General features: G+C 44.6%; 1 protein-coding gene across 7 annotated transcripts in view; it reads right to left on the minus strand.

Moving 5' to 3' along the window:
* Positions 1-24980, minus strand: part of PSD3 (pleckstrin and Sec7 domain containing 3) — a 114840-nt gene that overhangs the window by 26161 nt on the left and 63699 nt on the right. For 6 of the 7 annotated variants that reach the window (XM_074571110.1, XM_074571111.1, XM_074571115.1 and 3 more), the window contains 3 exons: positions 11750-11793; positions 3259-3452; positions 649-719 (listed from right to left, as the gene is read on the minus strand). In XM_074571110.1, the coding sequence (XP_074427211.1) occupies positions 649-719; positions 3259-3452; positions 11750-11793 (309 nt within the window). Of the gene's footprint in view, positions 1-648; positions 720-3258; positions 3453-11749; positions 11794-20993; positions 21722-24980 lie in introns of those variants that run through there. The other variant, XM_074571116.1, reaches the window with a different exon arrangement.

A 24980-nucleotide genomic window follows, 5' to 3' on the forward strand; every position in this document is an offset into this window, starting at 1 on the left:
CTATAATATATTTAGGCTTGTGCCAAAAGACTCGAAGGATTTCAGCTGACATTTTTTTTTAGACTTCCTGCTGTCAGGGAGTAAAGTTTGTTAGAAACCAGTGTCTCATCTTGCTTTGGGGGGAAAAAAATATATCCTTTTATCCTTCAATTTTGCTATGGAGCAGAAGCTGCAGATTCCGACTAAGGCCAAGCTGCCATTTAATTGTTTTGCAGCTGGTCTTGCAGGCATTGCATATAAGTATACTATCAAAAGATGGGAAAGGAGGACAGCCTTACAGAAGAGGAATTCTGAAATCAATGTTAAAAGCAGCCTAGAAGAATGCAGCAAGACACAGAGACAATGCTCGTTTTGCTGGTGAAGCTGGATATTTTTTCAGCCCTGAGTGATGGCAATGATATAAACTGGAACTGATAGGGTGCACAAGTGGATGGGGACAATGGAACTGAACTTTAAAGTGTGAAAAGGGGGAGGGTGTCAATGAAAGGATTCATGCCTGAATGGGGGGGGGGGGGGGGGGGGGCAGAAAGAGCAGCTACACAGTGTGTCGGACGGAAAGGAGCCTGGATGTGGGCTGTGAGAGCGGAGAGGATGCCTGCTTCTTTATCCCTCTTTAATTAGTTTCCAAAAGACAGTGATTTCCCCTACCTTCTGCAAGTATAGGACCGTTCCCTTCAGCACAGCATAAAAGGTTTTCCAGCCTCGCTTTCCCCGGGGAGCTGCAAAGAAAACAAATGAAAACCCATTTAACTTGGATCCATTTTTACACTTTGTCTAGGCAACAGGAGAGCTACATTATAGTCCTATGTTAAACCTCCTTTGTACTCTCCTTTTCAAAGGACAATGCAACTCAGCACAGTGCCTGCACATACCTGCTGTGTAAGAGAGTAATAAAACAACCCTGACGACAGCCCTGGACTGGATCAGAAGGGAACAGCAGCAATGCAGAAAGCAGGCCAGAAAGATCCAGTCTTTGTGCTCTGGCAGGTAGGCAGACACTGCCCTTACACAGCTAGGTCTGAGCTCTGTGCCATGGCAGAGTTTTCAGAAGGAAACACCCTTTCTCCATGCCACAGCAGGCTGGCAGGCACTGCTCAGGATCAACAGGACACTGCTCAGAAAGCAGTTGCCACTCTCAAGAGGATCCTTCCCCCTCGCCGCTGCTACACACCTGAGCTGGCCCTGAGTAGTCAGATGGATTCTTGGTCGCTTCCCCTCTTCCTGCAGCCATAGGGGAAGCTGAAGAAAAGAAAGGAGAAGGGAGCAAAAAAAAAATCCTATGGAAAAAAACTGATCACCCCTCAAGAAACCTAAAGTCAGTTAGAGGTTGAAGAACGTAAGGAAACAACCTATCCAGCCCAAAAATTCCTACAAACAAGCAGTGGAGGGAAAAAAAAGGAAAAAAAAAAGATAAGAAAAAAAAGGGGATTCAGCATGAAGGTTCCAGTTTTGAAATTCAGCTGCAATAGAAGGAGAGAAGGCACAGGCTGTACAGTCACAGTGCCAGAGACCAGAAGCCTGAATCTAAGCTCACTCTCCACCATGCACATACCACTGATCGCATCCACTTGCCTTTATACTGAAATTAATAACCCATGCACGACTAAAGCATCACCCTCAGAAAGGCATCCCATTCTGATCTGAAGATAGCAAGTGGTGATGAAGAGGTTATTAGTCCCTTGCTCCAGAAGTTAATCATTTTTATCTCACATAATGGGCTTTATTTCTAACTGGCATTTGTTCAGTTCAGCTTCCAGCCATTGGCCCCTGCTACATCTTTCTCCTCCATACTGCCTAAGTGCTTTAGCCCTCAGTGCTCCTATCCTGAGAAAATACATACAGCATGCTAGCTCATCACTTCGTTATCAATTTCGCACAAGCTGATCTCTGCCCTGCAACAGCTCCTTTAGGAAATGAAATATGAAAAGGTCTAACTTAAAAAAAAAAAAAAAAAAAAGTTTCATTCTATTTGCAACTAGAAAGTCAGAATGTAACTTTTTCAAGAGCTGCATGACAGACAGACCCCTAAAATCTACAGAAACTTCTGAAAACATGGCCCTAATTTCATTACTCATAAAAGGGTCATCCCCAAAATGCCAACATCCCATGTGCTGAATAATGAGAAATTCTGATTACTTGTAATTAAAGAAATAATTGAATAAAGGCAACTAGATACAATTATTTATTAAGGTTAAATAAACATCTTTATTAAATTAATTTAATAAAGATGAAGCTATTCAGAGCATCCAGTCATCACAAAGAATGAGGTCAGTTTGATTTCAACATCTTTGTTTGGATTTAATTGTCCAGCTGTCAGCCTCTGGCTTGAATACACCGACCTCCAATTGTACCTTCTAAAATATAATAGCAAAACGTGTGAACACCAGAGAGCTTAGCCCAGCTAAGAGAGAGTTGCAGTTACTGGAAACCCATCACAAAGTCAGACTTTGCCTTCAGGATTCAGCCCAATAGCATGAACCATGAGAAGGTGATCATCAGCAATGATGGGGGAAAATACAGATGCTGTGAGTAGCCTCTGCTGTTTCCAAGAACATCAATAGAAAACAAACAAATGAAGATGTCCAAACAACAAAACACACAAAGGCGGATCAGAAGCCTTCGATAATTAGTGCACTTCAAATGGAAGTAGGACAAGAAGGAAAGAGGATAATTAAAGTAAGAGTCACAGCAGGATTATTACAAAGAAGAGGCAGGAAGGAACCGCGTGGCATAAATCTGGCTGTTACCAAAAGCTGATGAATTTCATTGTGTATGTGACCCAAGGCTGGGAAAGTAGGGAAGGGAACGGTTACAGCATCTTCCAAGTAGAGATAAAGAACAGCTTTTCTTTAAAGACAGACCCAGAGGGGACGGCAGATTTGAAACAATCTGGTGTCACATAAGAAAAAGGAGAATTACCAAACTACTATGGAACAGCTACTGTAATTCACTTGGAATTGTTTTATCTTCTGTAAACCACGAGATTCATTTTCTTTTAGCACAAAAGATTCACATTGCTTTGCTGTATCACATTACTCATTATGCTCATGCATTACAGCTGCTGCAAATGGGACTGAACATTGTAAATCCTGGCCTAATAGTGTGAGTGTGATAATCCAATTGCTGCGTTGTTTGTTATTGCTGCAATTTCCCCTAATGAAGCAGCACTATTTGCCTTGAGAAGCACATGGGCTCATCGTAACTGGCACTGTGCAGAGATAACAAGAAAATGAGATGTTAAGAGTGAAAGATACTCACTTTTCTTTCCGTCCATATCCGCATGGCTTTTCCGAGCCAGAAATCCAGTTTTATACACAGCAGCATTGGGGTCATGGGGGATGTCCAGGAATGGGTTATTTGAGTTGCCAATTCGACTGACAGCCTTTGTCTGGCTCCCATTATCCTTTTCATCTGTACCATCTGAGTGAGGCTTTTTTTTCTCTTCTTCATCCCTTAAAAAGCAGTGAAAACCAAGCATGAATGAGGGAGGCACCAGTAAAGTTTCATTTCTGTGATTTTTGCATGTTCCTTGTCAAAACATACCTCTCTCTTTATAGGGGCCCTATTTAGAAAGAAACCTAGACATGTGCCAAAACATAGTTGGATTGTAGCAAAGCTTCAGTTCACCTACTTCACCAGCACAGGACATAGGAGCCAGATTTTTGAGAAAACCCAAGTTTCCCTTTTACAGTCTCAAAAGGCAGGATTTCAAGAGTGTTCTGTGTCTTCCAACTTCACCTGTTTTTAATTCCACGTATTTGAGTGCTAAAATGCAAAATATTTGCCTGCTGGGCTCTCCTGAAAAATCTCCAATTTCTTCATGAGTTCACACGTAGATGAAAAGAATTAGATTACTACAGATCACTGTGGCTTACCCCTTAACTTAGCATATGAAACACAGACTCTACCTCCTTTTTTTTATTTTCCTCTGCAGACTAACATAAAAGTAGTAATTTAAAAATAAAAACTACACTAGGTGAATTATGTTATCTGTATTTTAGAAACAAAATGCTGCTCAAAATGTTACTTATTAGGGCAACGTATTCAACACAGCTCTTGGGGACAACAATGCAACCCATTTCAGCAAGTCACAAGCACTGCCTGACTAATAAATGCCGTTTTGCACATCACAGCCAAAGGCAAAAAGGACCAGGAAACCTAGAAAACAAAGGTTGTCCATCACAAGAGTAGGACGATGGTTTTCAGAGAACAACAGGCTGCAGAATCTGGGTGGATGGTGTATCTGGAGGAACCACAGTTAGTGTCAGATTACAAAGCAGCCCATTGCCCTTTGAAGTCCCCACACATTCCCCTACAGGTGACTGGGAAAGGTGTCAGATAGTATGAAGGCTGTCATTGGAAAATCATGGTAGCAATGCTTCTCCTAAGAGCAGCACCTGATTAAAAAAAATATTCATTATAATTCGAGTGTAATTATTTCTAATAGCTGTGGTGGACTTCAAGCTGCTGCATCTCACTGCACCCAGACGACCAGCAGAGAGCAAGCTCAGGCAGACCTTTCAGGCAGACCTTTCAATCACACAAGTACTTTCAAAGGTGTGTATCAGATGAGGATTAGCAAGGCACTTGCCAATCCAAAAGCTCCTTTCAGGGTACACTGCAACCATGTCTGCTTATGGGAATGACCATCTAAAGAAATGTCATCCTAGAACTGCAGGCTAGAGTGACAATCTGAGTTATCATGATCTCTGCTGAAATGGTCTTCCAGGCAATAACTTAGTCTGAGGAGATACAAGGGTAATAGACTGGTTTGACAACAAGGAAACCCAATACAGAGACGCAGAGGCTATATTAGTGAACTTCGCCGTGCCAGGGAATGTTCCCAAGCATTTGACTTTGACCACCTCATATTACTTTGTGCTTGGCATGGTCTCAGCCCAGCACACTTCCAAATGATTTCCAGACAACCTCTAGGAATCAGCACAGTCAAGGACCACCCCAACAGGCAGTTACAGAAGCAAGCACCTTCTTTTGCAGGGTAAGACTTTTAACAGTATGCATACAGATGCTACACATCGACATTTGGCCTGAGCATCACGCAAAGGTGCCACACATTTGATTTAGTTGCAGAGATATAGCCAAGGTGGTGTAGCATACCATCGTGATGTTGTCTTGAAAGGTCTCCTGATTAAGAGAAACAAAACTTTTACCTGAAGACCTGATTCCTGCAAGGGAAAGCAGTCCTTGCATCTTTCAGCCTATTGATACGTGTTTTCCCACTCCAGGACAGAGAGCTCTGCAAAAAACTTTTTGTTGGTCAAAGCAATACAGATTTCTTCATGCATGATTTGGTTGAAGCTCTCTCCTACTGAAAAAGTGTAGGAATTTTTGACAATTTTGATTGTCCCCATCCTTCCTGTGTCTGACGCACTTACTAGCTGCTGGCAAGTCTGGAGCATTGTGTGGCACATGTTTCTTAAATATGTGTCCATTCCAGGAGCAAATTCTCTCACCATAGGTCTGTGGTACCTAATCCAGACTAAATTCTCTCACAGGGCACAAGTACTCAGGCTGATTTGTCACATAGAAGTGCCTTGTGAATTCTGGGGAAACAGCCAAGGACACAGAGGATTTCTCCTTGTCAGCAGAGACCTACTGCAGTAAATGGCTTAGCATTTTTTTGGAATAAGCTATCTCCTTTGGAGCTATGGGAGTGTATTATCTTATACCGATCAACTGTCCTGTGGGAATGTACCAGTGCCCTTACCTAAGCAGCCACAGGTGTCGTGATAAGCAGTCCTGGGCATCCTAGACACCACTAGTGCCGGGAGCAGTGCTCTCGAACTCAGCATCTCTGGGGCAGCTATTAAACAGGAATTCTTCAAAAGAAAAATGCAGACAGGGCAGACAAGGACAAAATGGCATCTGCCATCATGACTACTGGTAGCACTGAACTAGCCTTTAGTTGGTCTTTTCATGTGTCATTGACAATGGGACATCCTTGAGACTCATAAGCCTCAGAGAGACTTGTGAGAACTGAGTGATCTGACAAGATTCATGAGGTCAAGATGCACGAGCCATATGAAGGGAACCAGAGAGGCAAGGTGGACTCACTACAGAGAACAAGAAACGAACAAACAGCTGAGAAAATAGAACTAAAAAGAGCCTCTATATCCCTCTGATCTTGAAAATGAAACACCAGTGGGAATAAAACCAGGGGATCTAGGACCCACCTCTTCCAATACTTGATGTTGCTTCAGTGGTCAACCACAAGAAGAAAGCAGGACGATTGGGAGGAGTTTCAGATTAGTAAAACAGTTCAGGTATTAGCCTTTGCTTACATACCCTCCACCAAAGTTGGCAGGATAGGTCCTGGATAGGCTTTATCAAGGATGTAAAATTTGAGCTTACTCCTCACCAGCCTTTAGGGTACGGTTGCAAGAAGGAAGAGCTGCAGAAAATTCAGCTGGCCTCTGGATACATACACCTGAAAACTGATCTTTGTTTGAAACCCTAGCCTGTGGGGGGTACAACTAACTTCCTCATCCTCAGATGGCTCTCAGAGATGATTCAAATCCTGTAACATCCCCAGAGTTGGGGGTTCAGTGATGCAAAGGTAAGAGTCAGTGGATGGTGTCTCTGTGTAGGTATGTTCAGAGGCACGGATCTAGTGTTACACAGAGAAAGCTCAGGTCCTCGTCAGAGGCAGGCTTAGTGTCTCTCCTTTCCATTTGGTACAGGAAATAGCCTGTACCTGTGCCTTTGGGGAAAAAACAAACCTTGTTGGTTCCAACACACACTTCACTAGCAAACCATCATAATGAGGGTCCATTTAGGTTTGCAGCAGTCTTAGGAGATTTTCTGTCTTTGATCAGCAGAGGGGGATCATTCCTGGCTCTGGGTCTGGAATTGATTCCTCTGGAGACCCCTCTCTGAGGACTAAAAGGTTGTAGGTACTAGAGTCTCTGCCCTGCAGAGTAATGGTGACAGGAAAAGGAGAACCTGTAGAGGTTCTCCAAGACTCTAACTTATGTCACGTGACATTTTCGAGGTTTCCCAAAACAATGAGCTTCAGTTCCACCTCCCTTGACTTTTCTCTTTGGAAAAGGACCTGCAGACAGAGCAGTAAGCAGGGCACTGGCAGCCCATGAGAACTAGCATACCAAAGCCAGAATCTACTTGCTCTGTCACTTGAAGACACGGTATTGAAACAGTGACCTTTCTTTTCCCAAATGCGTGATCACTGACAACGAGAAAGAGTTTGTCTCTTATTCTTAAACATGCAGATTTGAAACACGTGAAGATTCAGATGTTGCCATTTTGGTGAAGAAATATATTTTTGTCTCTCCGCAGAAAGACCCTATACAAGAAAGTCCCATTTCTGTCTTCTGGGAGAAAACCACCGTCCAGTTCTCTCAGTAACAAAAACATTTCTGTACGCTCTACGGTCTGATTTGAGGCTCTGCCTTGGAAAATTTCGGAGTCACTAAGCTGGAAAGACAGGGTCAAGCCCTTAATTTTAAAAGTCTGCTTTGTCTCTGCATTTGTTCAAATTGAACATTTACATGACCTGGCAAAAGGCTGGGTTTATTAATTTAGAAATTGGCATTTAAAAATATATTCAGATTTGTAACATATAATGATATAAATCTGTGGAACTGATAGTATCTGTATTAGGAAACCGACTCGAGAAACCAGTGGAGAGAAGTTTTGGCATCTTTCCCAAAGGGAGGAGAAAAGAAAGGAGAGACAGATGATTACCATCTGACCCCTCTCTAAAATCAATCATGAAGTTGCAAAGAAGAAACATTCTAGAACTTGGGAGACGTAGAGTTAATTATAATGGGGAGAGATTTCTGGGTCTGACCTAGAAAAAGGTGAGCTTCAGCACAGACGTCTTTATAATCACCCCAGTCTCAGCGTCACAGTTTGCTGCAGGAAACACAGAAAGGATTTGGCAGCGGCCCTTTCCCACCATCACTATCTCAAAGACCTATTTTGGTTTGGCTAGAAGAGAAGAATTTTTCAGCACGGTCCAGAAAAACAAAAAAGTATATACTGTGTCCATGTCTAAACTTCTCTGGAAAGAAAACTGTACCATCAACTAGTCAAAACCCAAGTGATTCTCCTGAAACTACACTGTCCTGCTGACAGAAAGCTTTCAGGATACAACTGGCTCCTACAACAAACTACAACAACTACAACAAATGCAGACATTTGGTTTTTGCATTTTTGTAAGCAGCACTTTGGGATTTCATATGTTAATTCTAGATCACCATTCAGCTTATTTTAAGATGATGATTTTATTCCTACCACCTTCAACAGGAAGTAGACATAATATTACAGACAATGGAGAAAAATAATGCTCACCACCAATATGCAAACAAAACATATTTATCTCTGTCACCTTTGAAATCAAACTAATTTTTCTTCTTCAGCTTAAAATTGATGGCGATCTGTGCAAAAGACAAAGGATGAGAAATTCTACAAAGCCTGGGCCATAAAATTATAGACAATGTTTCAAATTTAAGCCCATCCTCAATGGGCAAGAAGAATAATTCACACCCTTCTCTGCAACAGCCTTTACACACTGAAACAAATACACTCGGGTTCCTCTCCTTGGTGCTCCCTTTTCCACCTGAACAAACGCAACTCTTTTGATATCACTGCTCATGTTCACAGGATCTTGAATTCATTTCGTCTTACGGGTGATGTCAGCATTGAAGAACATGAGTTTACCATTTGAGTATGAAAAAACCTCATGGAAATATCAAGTCCTTCAGGGAAATTTAAGCAGCATGAGAAATTATGACACGATTACTGGGGCTACATGCACTCCTGGGGTGGTTCCAGTGACTTCAGAACACTGAAAGGATGCCCTGGACTAACTGGATGAAACAGTACGTGGCTTCACTGCAGTCAGCAGGAACTTCTGCCAAGGACCTCAGTGAGGTCCAAACACTACTAAGTGCTTTGCTTGCTGTTCAAAGAGATGAACCACAGTCCAACAGACAGGAGAGATCTAGAACTGTAAGCAGTAGAGAGGAAATATGGAACGGGACAAAAGACAGAATAATCACATTTCTGATGGTTAGTTTTCCCCTACTGCTTTTCTGTTTCTCTCAGGACACTCAACAACAAGGCTAGCAAGACGAAATGGCAAGCAAAGTAAATGGCACACCAAGTAAATGGCAGAACGTTTTCTTACAGTTCTATTGTGAAAAGTAATCAAAAAATCTGGGGGGTGCAGTGTGGAGTAGGACTGTGCATTCAGGATCCCACATGCACCAGTTCAGGGTAAATCTGAGGTCAGATCTGTTTATTTTACAGATCATCGTATATGATTCATTTTTAACCTTTTAGAGAACTTGAACCTGGAACTACTGCAGAAAAAGTAATTCTCTCTTCCCACAGCTGTACTTGTGCTTCCCTGTTCATAAAGGATAAATGAATACTCCTACTGAAAGCCTCTGAAGCACATCTGCTGATTAAGGTGCCACTTCTCTTGACTACAAAATTGGAATCAATGGTAGCCTTTTCTTTCTGTGGGCTTTGGATCAGACTGTAATTCTACTGGAAACGGACAGCAAACCATTTAGGATGATGATGCACCTAGCTCGCAACCAGTAAGATAAGGATCATACAGCAGTCTTCCTCCATCTTATATATCGCTGTTACCCTCCCCTACCTATGGACCTATTGACAGTCATTAATCCACCAAATAACGTACTGCTAGAGAATCTCTTCCTGTTGCTTAACTCTTAAGAGAGAGTCTTAGATCCTCAAAGGGTTTCTGGCTAAAGGAAAGGCATTCCTTCAACATGCCAGCGCTGTGAGGGAGCTTACGCTGGGTTTTGCAGCACTATTTCCACCTTTGCCTTACCTCCCGCTTCTTCCCTTGCCAACTGCATCAGGGAAGCAAAAAGATACTTTTTGGAAAGGAGAGAGGATCTTCCTCGGTCCCATCACAACAAAACCAAGTATGTCTCCTTCCTATCCAACTTTCTCTGCGGATCACGACAGCTGACCAAGAGTGATGTGCCTCCTCCCTCTAGCACAGGCAATCCTGGGGCTCCTTGATGTGATTACACCAACCACACATCTCTGTGGAAGTGAGGAGAGACATCTTCACACTGTCTCTTCCAGCCCTAAAGGTAAAGGCACAACATCTTTTGACTATGCCCAGAATGAGCGTTGTTTCACAGCATGTTAAGTAATTGTCACATCAGCCCCAGCTATCTGTCTGAGTTTGGAATTGGAATGGACAATTGGTCACTTTGAGCATTCTAGTGGGAGAAGGTGGCTTTACACCCACATCCCAAAACCTTATTTAAGGAGGATTATGATTTCTCCCTTTTCCAGCCTGCTTACAAGTTTTCCCCAAACAATTAATTAGCAATGGATATGGATCGAACTATGTAGATGTCGAAGCAGCTACTACCTATACAGGAGTAAGCTATCTCATAAATCACCTTGACTGAAGCCCATGGGAGCAGTGCCAGGTGTGAGCCAGTTTCCACCTGGAGGCTGCCCAAATGTATTAGGCACAGTATGGTCCCTTGCCAAGAGCTGGAGGAAAATTCTGACATCGAGAAAGTCACATAATGGATTCTGCTGGGTCCTGTGTAGTACCTGTGAGAGAGTGTCTTGCAAACAACTCTGGTGTGGTGACATGTAAGATTCACACAGTATATTCCAGGACCAAGACACAGTTTGGGAAAATGTCTCCCACCATGCTTTTTACAAGGCTCATCAGAGATGGCACTTCTTGATGATTCCCCTTACCAGCACATCTTCCTCATTATTCTGACATTATTTACGACACTTCTGAACAGGGGCTGCAATCCCAGTTGGGACCAGCAGCCCTTGTACATGAGGATGCACACTCTGACAAGAAATTCATTTGCAGATGATGAACTTAAAACAAGGAAGATCAGAAGCCAATGGTCTTGCAAGACCTATAGCAATTGTTAGGCCTTCTAGCAGAAAAGGTGCAGGAGCATGCATCCCAGACAAGGTGAGGTTTCAGATATGTAAATCCACGCAAGTAAACATCTTATACAGCCAAAACAGATAAAAGACATCATTTGTTTATTTTACTCCAAAATCCACTGTTGTGCAAGCGGTAAAATGTAAAGCAGACCCCATCTACTCTTTGCTGGCATACCTAGACCACATAAAACCTAAGCGCAGAGAAATGTCAATTTAACACAATCAGAAATTGAAGCACTTTCTGGTCTGTAGTACTTCCGTGGTGAACAAGTGTTAGCCTGTCGAAAGCAGCTAAGGACGGGGGATATCAGACTTTGTCCAATTTATCATCTTTCATATTAGGTTGTTGTCAAGTTATCCATAGTTAATCAGGAGACAAACCAAGACAATAAACCAACAGCAGGAAACTCAATCCAAGATGCGTGTTTCTATTCAGTGGTTCTAACACAATGTAACAAAAGATAAAGGGAGAAGTCGACTTCTGTTTTATTTATGCAGTCATATAACAACAGAGGATTTAATTTCTCTCTTTTCAGGCTGAAGTTTCCTAGTAAATGAAACGTCCTCTTTCCTTACAAATGCAGTTGGCTCCTATCACTAACAACTCCCCTTGCTGGAGAAACAGATGAGGCAGTATTGCCAGGTCATTCATTAACAGAAAAGCAAACAGAAAAGCCAGTACACTGGCTATCTTCTACAGGCCTTGGAGCCCACTCAGATGGTGACATAGGATGTATAAACAGATTACTACACAGGTACTATTTTTAAACTCCTAATTTCTATGCAGTATACTTACACTGCCCATTCCAGCTTCTCGTTCTTGATTGAATTGTAGAGGGCCTGCAAAGGGAGAGAAAAGAGATGGGATTATTGTTTGACCCCTGTTACACATACATCAATATGCTGAGGAAAATTACCTAACTAATACTACAAGCGAGCTGTCTCTGATCAAGGAAGTACCATATCTGCTCATGGTAATGCCAAAGTCTTGAGCAGAAATCTCATCTAAGGAAAAAAATACCAGAATGTAAGAGATTACAGTCATTTTCTCAGGCAGGTTTTTTGGTTTTGTGGTTTGGGCTTTTTTTAATATAACTCTGTTAAGTTTGCAAAAGTCACAAGACTACAGCCTTGAAATTCAAGGTCCAATTTAATTCCTGATAGTGATATTTTTTTGTCACTGACTTCAGTGGGGTCAAGATTTCACGATATGGGCTTACCTGTAAAACTATGCCACAAGAGCTATGCAAAGCCCCTGAGCCTCACAGACACGTGAGTGCTTCCCCAGTCACACATCCAAACATAAACACGTTCCATTTCTATGTGCAAAACAGAAAATCAACAATAAGCAGTTTTCGTGCTTGAAGATCAATGTCTTGGACTGCTGCCTGCTAACATCATTACTCTTTCAATTCATAGGAAAGATGCCAGTAGGTTTGACATCAAAGGTCACAACTCTGTTGTTACCAGCCTGCAAAGAACAGGGTCTGGAGGCTGACTTAAGCCTGGGTGCACATCAGACAGTTGAGATGCATTTCTTTTGAGAGGAAGTAGGTATGAAACTTAAGATAACTGTCTGATTTCAGCCCTGCAGTAGCTGATGCATACAATGGATAAATGCCTGCTATTACTACAAGCTAATGGAGTTCTTCAAATAGGCCACTTGACTCAAGTGAAGTATTTTGGTATGGAATGTCCCTGATTCTCACACTTATAATCCACATTTGTAATTTACCTTATATACATAGCTAGATTTACTCCCTCTGGCACATAACTCCTACACAGCCTCAAAATATGTTAACGTGTAGAAGAACTGTTGATGCACATGATTACAAAAAAGTAGCACATCAAGTATGAACAAGCCTGAAACTCACATACTATAATAGCTATGACACACTCAACAGAAACATTAGCATTTAAATAGCCTTAACTCTGACCCAAAACAAAAATAATTTTGAAAATTGAAGAGTTGAAACTAGTCTTGTGCATATGCCACAGCTGAACATGCAACAAGAATCCCATGAGCACATCCTGCTGCTCATCCTGTGATCCACTGACTCCTTTCTGAATCTTGAATGGTCTATTTGAAGATCCTTCATATTCAGCTCTGAAAATCCGGCTTGTTTGAACCATACACAAGCAGGTCAAACGTACTGCTACAACTCGCCTCACACGGATGCAACATATGCAGCAACTTTTAGTCACAGTGTACCATAAAAGTAGGTTTCTGAGAGCACAAGAACAGATACGACCACCAGGAGGAATCATTCCACATCCTACTTCCACTGAGTTAGCAGAGAGAGGTCCCCACTGCTAACAAGGCTTGCTGTACTTCTCACAGCAATAAGATGAAATATTTCCAACTCTGGAGTTTTCGCTGTCTATTTCTATTTATCCTGTCTTCTCCAAACTTGTACAAGGAGCTCTGATCCAAAGGCAAACAGCCAGACAACGGTGAAGTAAAGGGCACTGCTGGCAGTTTGTAGGCACTCTCCTTAATTTTCAGGTGAGACCTATCAAGCTGCAAGAAGAAAGCACCAGAAAGGGCTAACATTTCTCCTACCATGCAGCCAGCAGCCCAGCAGAATTAGACACACCTCCGTTTTTCTGCACAAGCTGATGCTGACATTGATTCCCTGGGGTCACACAGTCTGTTCTATTAGAAGCCACCATGTTTCTAATGACTTGTCCAAAGCCCCCTCTTATTCTTTGACTTGTCTTTTTCTTCCTACTATGACTAAAATACTCTCTTACATTTTGAGCCAGAAAACTACTTCCACACATAAGGCAAAGAGGCGGCATTTTTTTCCCAGTTGCCTCCTCATTTTTTTCAGAAGCAGCATTTTCTTTCCCCAGCTGGTTGGATATGCTTTTGAAAAGTAGCAAAAACCTGGCCTGGGGTATCAGAAATGCCTTTTGTTGCTCTCTGGCCCAAATGCCTACAAAATTGGGTCACAACCTCTGAAAATGAACACCTGCCCTGTGCAGTACTGCCTTTTGCTGCTAAGGAATTCTCTAGGGATCACTACAGCCAAAGAGCAGGACATACAAAAGCAGCACTCCAGATTGGTGCAAGAACAACAAATGCCCCAGGCTTTTGCCTTGTGGAAAGTGACATGTGTTTGTCCCGATCTTTACTAATAAGCCAGACTCCCTCTTCTTTCTTTAGGGAGTAACAGACACCAACCTAGTCATATGGCATACATCTGACAAAGGACACAGTGTCCCCCATAGAGCATCAAATATAGCCTCTCAGAAAGCCTCTGCTATTTACAAAAATGAAAGAGAAAACCCTAGAGAGTACCCAGAGCCTGAGCAGCTGTTTACAGTGCATACTTGGTGTGTCTACCAAACTTGTTCAGTGAGACCTCTGTGAGCAGACCTCTCAAGGGGTGGAGATACATGAGTTCTCATGCCTGCCCGTAACCCACCTCTGTGGCAGAGACTGCTGCCGGGCTGTGCACTCGCCACTGTACTCACCAGCCTTTTGGAGCCGTTTTATGTTCCTTCTCCAGAGCAATTTATTTTCCTGATGTCTACTGGGCTCTCGCATGATCTGGAGAACAAAAATTTCCTCCTCCCATGTTTTGCAACCAGTAGCAGACGTATACAGCCCAGCACCTGTTCTATCATTTATTTCATGGCTGTTTCCCAAGGCCCTGATTCAGACAGCAGCTCTTTTCAGCAGAGTTTCTCCAGAGTATGATTAAATCAAACAAACTTGGAGACAAGCAGTTAAATGCTTCACTAAATTGCAACAAAGCTGATCAGAGATTATGGCGAGGCACACGACTTTCACCGTACTTAACTAGCTGCAAGGACAGATTTTATTAACCCATGTTTTCTCTCTGGGGGCAAAAAAAAAAAAAGCTCTGATTTAAAGCACTCTTACAGTTTGACAACAATCACAGCTTCTTACCTGCTAGCCTGGGAAGTGCTTGGCAAATTTGCTATCTGAGCCAGAAAACTGGAGGCTGGACGACAGCCGGGAATGCCGGAACGAATACTGCACGGGTCTCATCTTCCAAGCTGGACTGATACCACTTGGAAAGGAAGAGACTTTCTATCTCTTTTGGCACCCTAGGTGACTGTAGGCAGGATCCAAACCCCCAGCTACTGACTACTCAGCAGTATCCAACTTCACTGCTTCAACTGCTGGAGGGAGTACAGCAAAGGGCTACCAAGATGATGAGGGGACTGGAACACCTCTCTTATGAAGACAGGCTGAGGGATTTGGGTCTCTTCAGTCTGGAAAAAAGACGGCTGAGGGGGGACCTTATCAACACTTATAAATACTTCAAGGGTGGGTGTCAGGAGGATGGGGCCAGGCTCTTTTCAGGGGTGCCCAGCGACAGGACAAGAGGTAACAGGCACAAACTTGAGCATAGGAAGTTCCACCTAAACATGAGGAGGAACTTCTTTACTTTGAGGGTGGCAGAGCACTGGAACAGGCTGCCCAGAGAGGTGGTGGAGTCTCCTTCTCTGGACATGTTCAAAACCTGCTTGGACTCGTTCCTGTGCAACCTGCTCTAGGTGACCCTGCTCTGGCAGGGGGGTTGGACTAGACGATCTCCAGAGGTCCCTTCCATCCCTATCATTCTGTGATTCTGCGATTCTGTAACTCTTAAGCTGTATTACCCAGACTGCAGAAACACACTCCTTAGAGCTTTCCCTTTTCTGAGAATTGCTGATCTCTGGGTCCACCACACCTGAGGCCCAGCACTACCCTAAGCTCCCTGGAGAAACAAATGCAGTTTTGAAGGGAGAATAAAAGAAATTAATTGCTGCATAAAACAGAGTAGCGGGCAACATCCTAGATACCTTCCTTATTTTAACTCCAATGCTGTTCCCTACAGCTCCAATTTGACGATTAGCAGACTGCAATATAAAAAAACCCAATGGAATTTGTTATATATTTGTGGGATTTGTTTGCATTTGTTCATAAACTGGGCAATAAACATACACTTTCTTTTTTAAGTAGAAGTCTGTAACTCTGTAAGAAGCTGCTGAATTCCATCCTCATTTTCTCTTTGGTAGGTCAACTAAAAGTCCAGATTTTCACAAGCTCTCACCAGTTGGTACTTTTATTCCAATTGGAAAGAGAAGCAAAACTATGCAGGGAGTGCTTCTCAAAACTCCTGTTTATTTTACAAAGCTGCCAAAAAGAAAAGGTCACCCGCCATCCTCACCTCCCTCCAAACCCTCTCACATGCATGAACCATTGGACCCATTTAAACAGGCTGCTCTCGGCACCTGCCGACTGCTGGCTATGCTGTGACTCAGCCTCTGCATGCAGAAGCAGTGAACATGAGAAAGGCAACACCAAGTGTGCATACAGGGACAGAGACATAAAGAATTACCCAGATACTCATCTCAGTAAATCATCTAGGTAACAAGTAGACATGGGGTCCCCAAAGCCTGGACAGCAGGGTGCAAGAGGTCCCAGGGCTCTGTGTGAACCTTTCCTTCGAAAGGCAATGTAGGTCCGGCTCTTGAACCAGACTACTGACTTTCTATATACACCAGCACACCCAGAAAAGCCTGTCAAGAGGGAAAGGAATATATCACAGGTATTTCTGATACTGCTCCGTGAACAAAAGAGAAGGAGCCAGAAATGCCTGCCATGAGCAGGTAAACAGGCAAAATCAAAACCGAGTTCAGAGAGCCATCAGGGATAACCTAGTCTGTCTTCTCCTTGTTTCCCAGACTCTCTGCTCACACCCAGTTACACCCTCATTTCTGGAGCTGTTGCTGGAGAAATGACTATCTGACCATCACAGGAGATATCCTATTTGGCTTTTGCAGCCCATAGGACAGGGATGCACTTGTGCTCTTTGCCCCAGGCCCCTGTCACCCTCCCAGCAGCCATTGTTAGAAGAAGACCTGCCCAGCAACATTTCTCTGTCACCTCCAGCTGGTAGTGGCACAGTTGATCCATGGAAGGAAGCCCCAGTCCCACCTCTGGGCAAAGAGGTGCCCAGGCTTTGCAGTAAGAAATGCTCAGTCAGAAGTTCTGCATCTCCCCCAGTCACGCAGCACCGGTCCATCAGCTCTGCCCCTGGCACCACAGCAGTCTGCCAGACACCAGCCCCAGCTCCCACCATACATGGTTTATTAGAGGGAGGGAAAACAATAAAAGTAGCAGAACCCTACAAAAAATAACAGGCTACAGAAGCAACAGATACGAGATGTTGCTGGTGTCTGCGTGCAGCCCATAAAGGTGTTAATGTGCCCGTCCTTTGGACCCAGGTGTCTCTGTGTCATTGCCTTCCACCAAGTTTGGATGAGGTGCGACACATTGCTATATACCACTCCCAATTTGCTGCTTAAGTAATTACCTGAAGGCTGACCCTCCCCTAGAACTGTTGCTTGCATACAGATCTACAGTACTTCATTATCTCCTATTTGTCACTCTCCCCCAAAATCCAGATCTCAAAATTTTTCCTCTCCTCATGCACGGATCTGTAACACCTGGTGAGACAAGGACAAGGGCTCTGATCACTGAGTGCCTGTAGCTCCTTGCCAGGCTCAAAGCCCGCATGCCCCTGATGTCTCACACATTTTCCCCCTTCTGATGAGGATGCAGCAAGGATGCCAGAGGAGTACCCCAAGAAGCCCGTGGGTTAGTGCATGGCATGGCATGTCTGCTGATATCACTCTCAATTTCAAATTCCACTGGTTTGTACAACAAACGTTCTTCTAACAAGCCGGCATACATTATTCATAAAACGGCACAGAGCTGTTCAGCAGCATATGGAACCGATGAATGTTGTTTTGGTGTGGGTGGAGATAGGGTTGATCGGAATGTTTTAGGGGGAAGGAAAGGAGATCATTTCACCCAGGGAATTTCAAGTGCGTCACCAACTGGAGGAGAACATTTCTAAGAGAAACTCCTCTGTGAAAAATCTGGTTTGTATGGAGAAGGGGGGGAGGGGGAGAAAGAAAAAAGGAAGGAAAGATTGTGCCAGATATATCATCATAAAACAGAAAAGGATGGTTAGCTGGGGCTCCTGAGAGCCAAGAAATTAATGCCACACAAGAAACGCATCCTCTGTAAAATTGATACATGGGGATTGCTAGAAAAGATTTGTTCTGTACTTGCTGGAGTGTTTCATCAGTGTTACTGGTAAAGGCAGCGTATTGAATTATTATGGGTGAACAGAGAAAAGCCTAGAGAAGTGCTTCTTGATAGTGGAGCACCTACACAGCCTATTTCAGAAATTGTTTTATTGGCTCTGTGCATTTGTAGGCAGGACAGGCACAGGCACTCTGCAATTCAGTCCATGGCTGCAGGAAAACAGAGTCTGTCAGGAGGAGAGACTGCTGAGCACGCTGGGTCACACAGACGATCCTAAGGTCCTCTGACTCACCTTGTATGCAGCCTGGGTTTCAGGCTACTCTCCCAAGAACAACAGCACATCTATTCACAGTATCCTTTTCGCAGGTTCTCCTGCTGGCCTGAGGCTGTAATACCTGCCTATAATACACACCCAGGATGCATCACCTCACGGAGCATGTATATGTACAGGTGCATGAGTGAATATACATGTGCAGAGAAGCACTACCTGCTGTTTTTCAATGAGATGATGGTCCTCAGGCTACCTAGCCTCTTTAGCAGCAGGCAAACCTCATATGCCGGCACCATGTTGGTGCCTTTTCCATACCAGCTAGAGCATGAGGATACGTAATACTCTCTAGCTCAGCAAAACAGGCTGAGTCACGTAAGTGCAAAGTATGTTTCTGAGGCACAAACGGGTCTCCTGCCCCAAGTCACCTGAAGCTATCACAGAAACAGGTTTTCTGCATTGTTATTACTTTGTGTGCGGAGCAGGTAAAATGCAAGGCAGTCCATACTCAAAGGGGGAAAACACACCCACAGAAATACGGAAGAGGACAAGTCTACAAATAAAGGCCTGCTTGAGACTGAGGGGATCTACACAGCACCACTGTCCAGAAAGCCCAGCCTAGAACTGAAGATATTTCATGAAAGGCAATGCACAAGCACATACCCAGACTTACAGTGATAAAAAGACCTCCTTTGCAATGCTACACATCAGCAAGAACTTCCAAGTCTCTTCCACCAACACGACAGAAGAGCTGAAGCTCAAATATAAATTAGTTCTCTAAACCAGCGACATCTTAGCAAAATAGATCGTCAGACAAAGAACAGAAGGGCAAACAGACATATGGAAAGAACAGGGCTGCCCAAAATCACAAGACCAACCAGTGGCAGAGCTGCTTGTCATCTTGTCAACTGGGCAGGCGTCACTGATGGGCATGTAGGGATCTTCTCAGCCCTCCGTAACACAGCTTTTACAGGTCTTAGATGCTCCACAGACACAAATACCTTTGTAGGAAATAAGGAAACAGCACTACAAACAGAAGCAAAGCTGCAGAATGCTTCCCAAATTACTGAGCTAGGCAGAAGTGGGCATTTCTCACACAACAACCTACAGCACTCAGGAAGCAGAAATGTGAATCCCACAGAGGGATGAATACAGAGCGTTGATTATTGCAGTAGCTAACTAACTGTGTCAGACACCATCCCTGGGAGAAAGTCTCTGCCCTGAGGACATTACACCATGCATACACCGTGGACACACAGCTTGGGAGAGGGTACAGAGGTACAGAGATTAAATGATTCACGCCATGTCAAAAGACACAAGTTTCTGCCATATGCAGAGACTTTTTGTACATAAATCCTCACACTGAATACCATGCAATTATTCCCATGCCTAGGGTGAAAGTGATCACAAGAGCAGGGTCCCAGAGCACCTGCAAGATGCAGCCTTTACTTTGGCATTTGCTGGAGTAGCAGATACTGCATCAGCAACAGCCTGAGAATGATGGCCATGCCATCTCCCTGCCACAACCTTAGCAGTACAATATTTCTTAGTTATGGACAATAAGGCCCTCAAAACAGAGGTTCCTTAAACTGGACTGAATAAAATACTTTATTTATTTCTATTTGCGTTACTCTGTGATTAAAACTCTGCAGCTGAGACTCTGAAACACAACCTGTAAGTCATCAGAGAGTGATCTGCTAGGAACTACCGTGCAGCATTGGGATCCTTTCACCATAGCAGAGGAGGTTTCTCTCATGACAGATAGGAGATTTAGGAAAGGGACAGTGAAGGAAGATCCATGCATGTGCCTGCTTGTTTGCATGCACACGGACACAAGACACGGTTAAACGCCTTTGACTGATGCTCTGCAATATTTCAGCCTCATTCAACACACCTTTGCAAATGGTTATAGCCTCTAATCCCAAGGCAGAATCAATTAAAGGTATATTCGGTCACTGCATAAAGTTCATCCAACCCTTGGAAACACAGGGCACCTTTGGGAGGAAGACAGCTATCAAAGCTCTTGCCAGGGGTTCCCGGGTGCCTCTTGGTTATTGAGCAGGAGCAAGGAATGAGGAAAGAAGCAATACTGCATGGAGTGGGGGTTGTTTGCCTAGGAACCGAACCACCGGGCTGGGCTGAGCGAGGAGCTGCAGCACATAGCCACAGTAGCAGCTGGGCATCGCCTGTGCTACCGACCACTACAATTCACTAATGTATTCCTATAAACGCACAAGTGATGCCCTCCTAATAAATACTTGACAGCAATATTTAATCATGCATGCAAGTGAGACGATAGTTTTACCTACCACCCACACCTACTAACCCAGAGCTGCAGAAAAGGAGCAAAAGCTATTTTTCTATGGAAAATCATTCCCATTAAACAGGTAATCCCAAGGACATCACTTGTCAACTCTGGCACCTTTCCTCAGAGCAGAGCAAGTTTTCACTGTTTACTATTGCACCAAGCTCAGTGACAGGGCATTCCTCTAAGACGCGATCACTATCACACACCAGACCTTTTTCACCTTCAAGTCCCTCCTCAAGCACAGAGATTTTTTTTTCTGACCTGACAGCAGTTCTGTGAGCACTGCAGATCATCCAGAGCCCTTAATTCCTGCAGAGCGTAACCTTTTCAACACCACCACCTCCACTCATAGCAAAGAGAAACACTATGAATTTTTAGCTATTTACCTTGCTTTCTTTAGTAGAAAACTCAGAGGAGTTGGAGATTTTCATAGATTTTGACCGATGGGACTGCCGCCAGAGCGATTCTTCTCGGGAGTATTTCACTGAACCTGTGGCTCTCACCCGGACTTTGCTGGTGCTCTGAACACTGTTAACTCCAATCATTTCCAAAAGTGAGCGTATGGGATGGAGGAGAAGAAAGCTAATGGCACTTCCCAGTTCCCTGCAGAGGAACTGGAAAAGGTTACGTCTGGAGAGCCCAGGCTCAAGCAATCAGTGTTTGCTTAAAGCGCACTAGGCTGTTTTCTCCAGCATCTTCAGGCGCACGGTTTGGAGCCAGCCTGATTGTTCCAGGCATTGCTCACGTCACTGAACAGGAGAAAAAAAAAAAAAAAAAAAGAAGGGAAAAAAAAAGAAAAAGAAGAGGCTGATAGAAACTCCTCCCCTGCTCCACTCCCCTCTCCAGCATTGACTCCCCCTTCATACACACACCAACAGCAAGAGGGAGAGGTGGAGAGAAAGATGCTGGAACAAATGCCAGCAGATCAAGCAAGAGATTCATTTTCAGTTCACACAGCCACACTTCCCTGCCTGAAACAGCCTGCCATGCTCATTACTGCCTTCAATAACAAAGGAAACCGTAAAAAGTCTTCAATCGCCTGCCAGTTACAGGCTTCTGGATGTGAGAAATACTGATGGATTCCCAAAGCAATGGAGAAACACGTGAAAGCCCACAGCACCATAATGAACTTCTAGGAAGCCCCAGAGAGATTCTCCAGCAAATTTTCACAACACTAAGCATTTGCACTCATTAGCCAGAGTCCTTGGGGTGCCTTTCCCAGCAGGCAAGGGAGAGCAAGACCACTTTCACAATTTAAGAGGTGCTTAGGAGAAAGAAGTGACTGTCCCAAGGTGACCAGTGCAAGCCAGTGTCAGAGCTGTGAGCAAGCAGCTGGGGACCCACCTTCCCCTCAGCATCCAGGCAAGCTGTAGTCATACCCCTCCACGAGCAAACCCCATGCTCCAGGAGCTGAGCCCACGAGCAATGCCACTCCTGAGCAGTACCCTGTTCATCCCCAGTGGGAAAACCACACCACCCAGTGACGGGAGGGCCACTGCCACGGCCCACGCACGCTGGAGGCACTGCTCAAACCCACAGGAGCACAGCTCCACAGGTCAGGTGCATTCCCAGTGCCTGGAGCTGCTCTCTCCTACGCAGGGGGTGAGGGGAGGCCGGCACCAATGGCAGCCAGCCCTCTTACCAGGGATGGATGTGCTATATAAGGGAAAAGAGAGATGTTTACCTCAATGTTGCAAAAGCACCATCATTTCTGGCTCCTGGAGACCCAGAGCGCAGCAGACTGTGCATTGCCATGGCAACCTGCTCCGATGAGAGAGAGAGATCTCTGCTCTGCTCAGCACGGGGTCGTGGCAGCTGCCAGCACATGCCGGGGCAGGTGGAGCAGCTCGTGCAAGCACCAAGGTAAAAGTGGACAATGCGGACATCACCCTGAACTCAGAAGGGGAAAACAGCTTAGGCAGAAGGAGCACGAGGAGCTGAAAGACTGTGTGGCACAGGGACCTGCCCATGGGCTAACACCGGGTCAAGCAACTTGCCCCGTGCCACCAGCCCACCAGGAAGGACAAGGCCAGCAGCACTGGGGTCATGGTCTGGAAGGACGAGAGCCTCTCATCCCACTGCCACCACAATGCACAGGGAGCTGCAAGTCTGCACGTCAGCCAGGGACGAGGGGTTCCTGCCCTGGCACAGTGACACGAATGTCCTGCACTGAAACAGCTGGCTGAAGGCTCAGTGAAGGGGCTCCAGCTGCTACTGATGCCCAAGTCCCATTTGGTGTCAGCCAAGCCATGTTAAGGCAGAGCGAGAGTTTGCTCATCCTACAATACCTGCGTGACAGCACGCAGAAGTAGATAAGAAGCAGATGAATTGAGTGGGCTTTTCCCCTGGTTACACCTTCCCAGCCTCTTGACATCAGGGATTTACATCCTTAGCAGGCAAATGGCTAGACAGCCACATTATCATCCTAGGTGCATTTTCACTTGTAAAAGACATTGCTGCCTCCTTGGGACACAGCAGGCCTTTGGCCAGCAGTCACCCTTTGCTTGCTACCACCAAGGATGCTACAAGTGCAAACCCCCCACATAGATTGCAATAGGTATGGACATGCTGAAGGAGAACAGTCAGCAGAAGAGGGAATAAGGGACCTAAGTATCAACACAAAAAGTGTTCCTGGGGTGACAAGCTTCTGATTCACTACAGATCCTGCCTCTGTCCTGCTTGAGGTACAGATTTCTTCCCACTTGGCAAACAAGCGAAATGCACTCTCATTTCAATAAGTCAGGTCTAGCAACCCCCCCCAACCTCACACATTAAGATCAAATCCCAGATGTGCTCCAGCCTTTTTACACAAACCTGTCATTGCTAGGGGGTACTTGAAGGAGCAGAGGACCCTTTTTCTCTGGCAACAAGCAACTGCATGCTCTAAGTTACTTGTGCCACTTCCCAGAAAGGGTTTTATGTTACTTAACCCATCTGAAATTATCCACTGCTAGTGGAAAAGCTTTTCAAAGAAAATCTCTTCTTAGAGAAAATTTTCACTGCCATCAAACAGCTCCAGATGAGCTAAGCAGCAGGTCCCGACAGGTGCTACGTAAATAGCCACAAATCACTCCCTATCCTACCAGCCCCCCGCCTAGCAGATTATTCTTGCTCTTGGATTTATAAGGCCAACTCCCCAAGCACCCTCAACACATCCAAAATAATTGTATTCCCTAAATATCACACGCAGACCCAGGCCAATGTGAATTACGCAGAGCAATTTCATTATTAAATACAAGCTAGACTGAATCACAGCAACATTTCTCTTCTGTTGCCCACAGCATAGCACCGTCGCTGCTGCCTAAGTGCAGCAGTTCTCCACCGAGCATCCTCCGAGCTGAGGTTAGCAGATCCTCAGGCAGGACAGGAACCTTAATTCACGAGGGAACAGGTCTGGTTCAGCTGTAACCAAGCAGTAACCCAAAACACTAAGTGTGACAGGCTGCATCTTGTTCAATCTATTTTTTTTTGTTCTCCAATGGAGTATGGAAAACACTCCTCTCACAGCTTACACTCTCCAAAAGAGAGAGCCTCCTGAGATTATGCTTTTGAAACCTTAAATGTCTTCAGCTCAGGGATTCAGCTCAGATTTCATCAGTGACCCTGATTTTCATCTGAAAATGATAATACAATCTTGTACTCCTGACTGAGCCAGTAGCCCTGTGTACACAGTGACTGTCTTCTTCAGCTGAAAGACCACTCTTCAACATTAGAGAAGTCCCACCATTTTAGAAATTAGCATGTACACAGGATTGATTTCTGTCTGTAATTGTGCAACAGGGATTTCTGAGGGAGAAGTGGGTTGTTAACATAAGAAGAGGGCTAGAAGGGATTTTTTTTAAAGAGGGGCTGATATAGCTGTGCAACACCAGAAAAAACAAAGCTGTCCACACTCTGGGGACCCTCCAGGTGTGTCAAGAAGCCATGATCTTCCCCTTGATCAGAGGCCAGCAAAGAGGTGGTGGAAAAGGGACAGAATGCAGATATTCAGTCAGTATTTAGTCTGAACAGCCAGTGACACCATTGGGATGACTGAAAGAATGGTGACCCTCTTTACAGACCTTCCCTACCAGCACCTCTAAGGAGCAAACCATAAACCAGCAGGAGAATTTTAAACTGGGCCAAAACAGATGCAGGAGGGGAAAACCAAAGTCTCTACTACTCTTTCCATCTTACCCTTTTTTAAAGCAACCCAAAAGCTTTTCACCTGTCAAAGGCACTATGGCAGACTACATCACCCACAGAGGAAACAGGCAGCCTTTTCAACTTAACAGTGCAATAAGCTCCTCCCATCTTTTCCTCCCACTGGTCAAGTTTCCCTGGGAGGCCAAATCCTTGCCTGGTCCCCCTAACGTCATTCAGCAAATCAACAA

This window comes from Larus michahellis, chromosome Z (assembly GCF_964199755.1).
Source record: "Larus michahellis chromosome Z, bLarMic1.1, whole genome shotgun sequence".
NCBI classification, from domain to species: Eukaryota; Metazoa; Chordata; class Aves; order Charadriiformes; family Laridae; genus Larus; species Larus michahellis.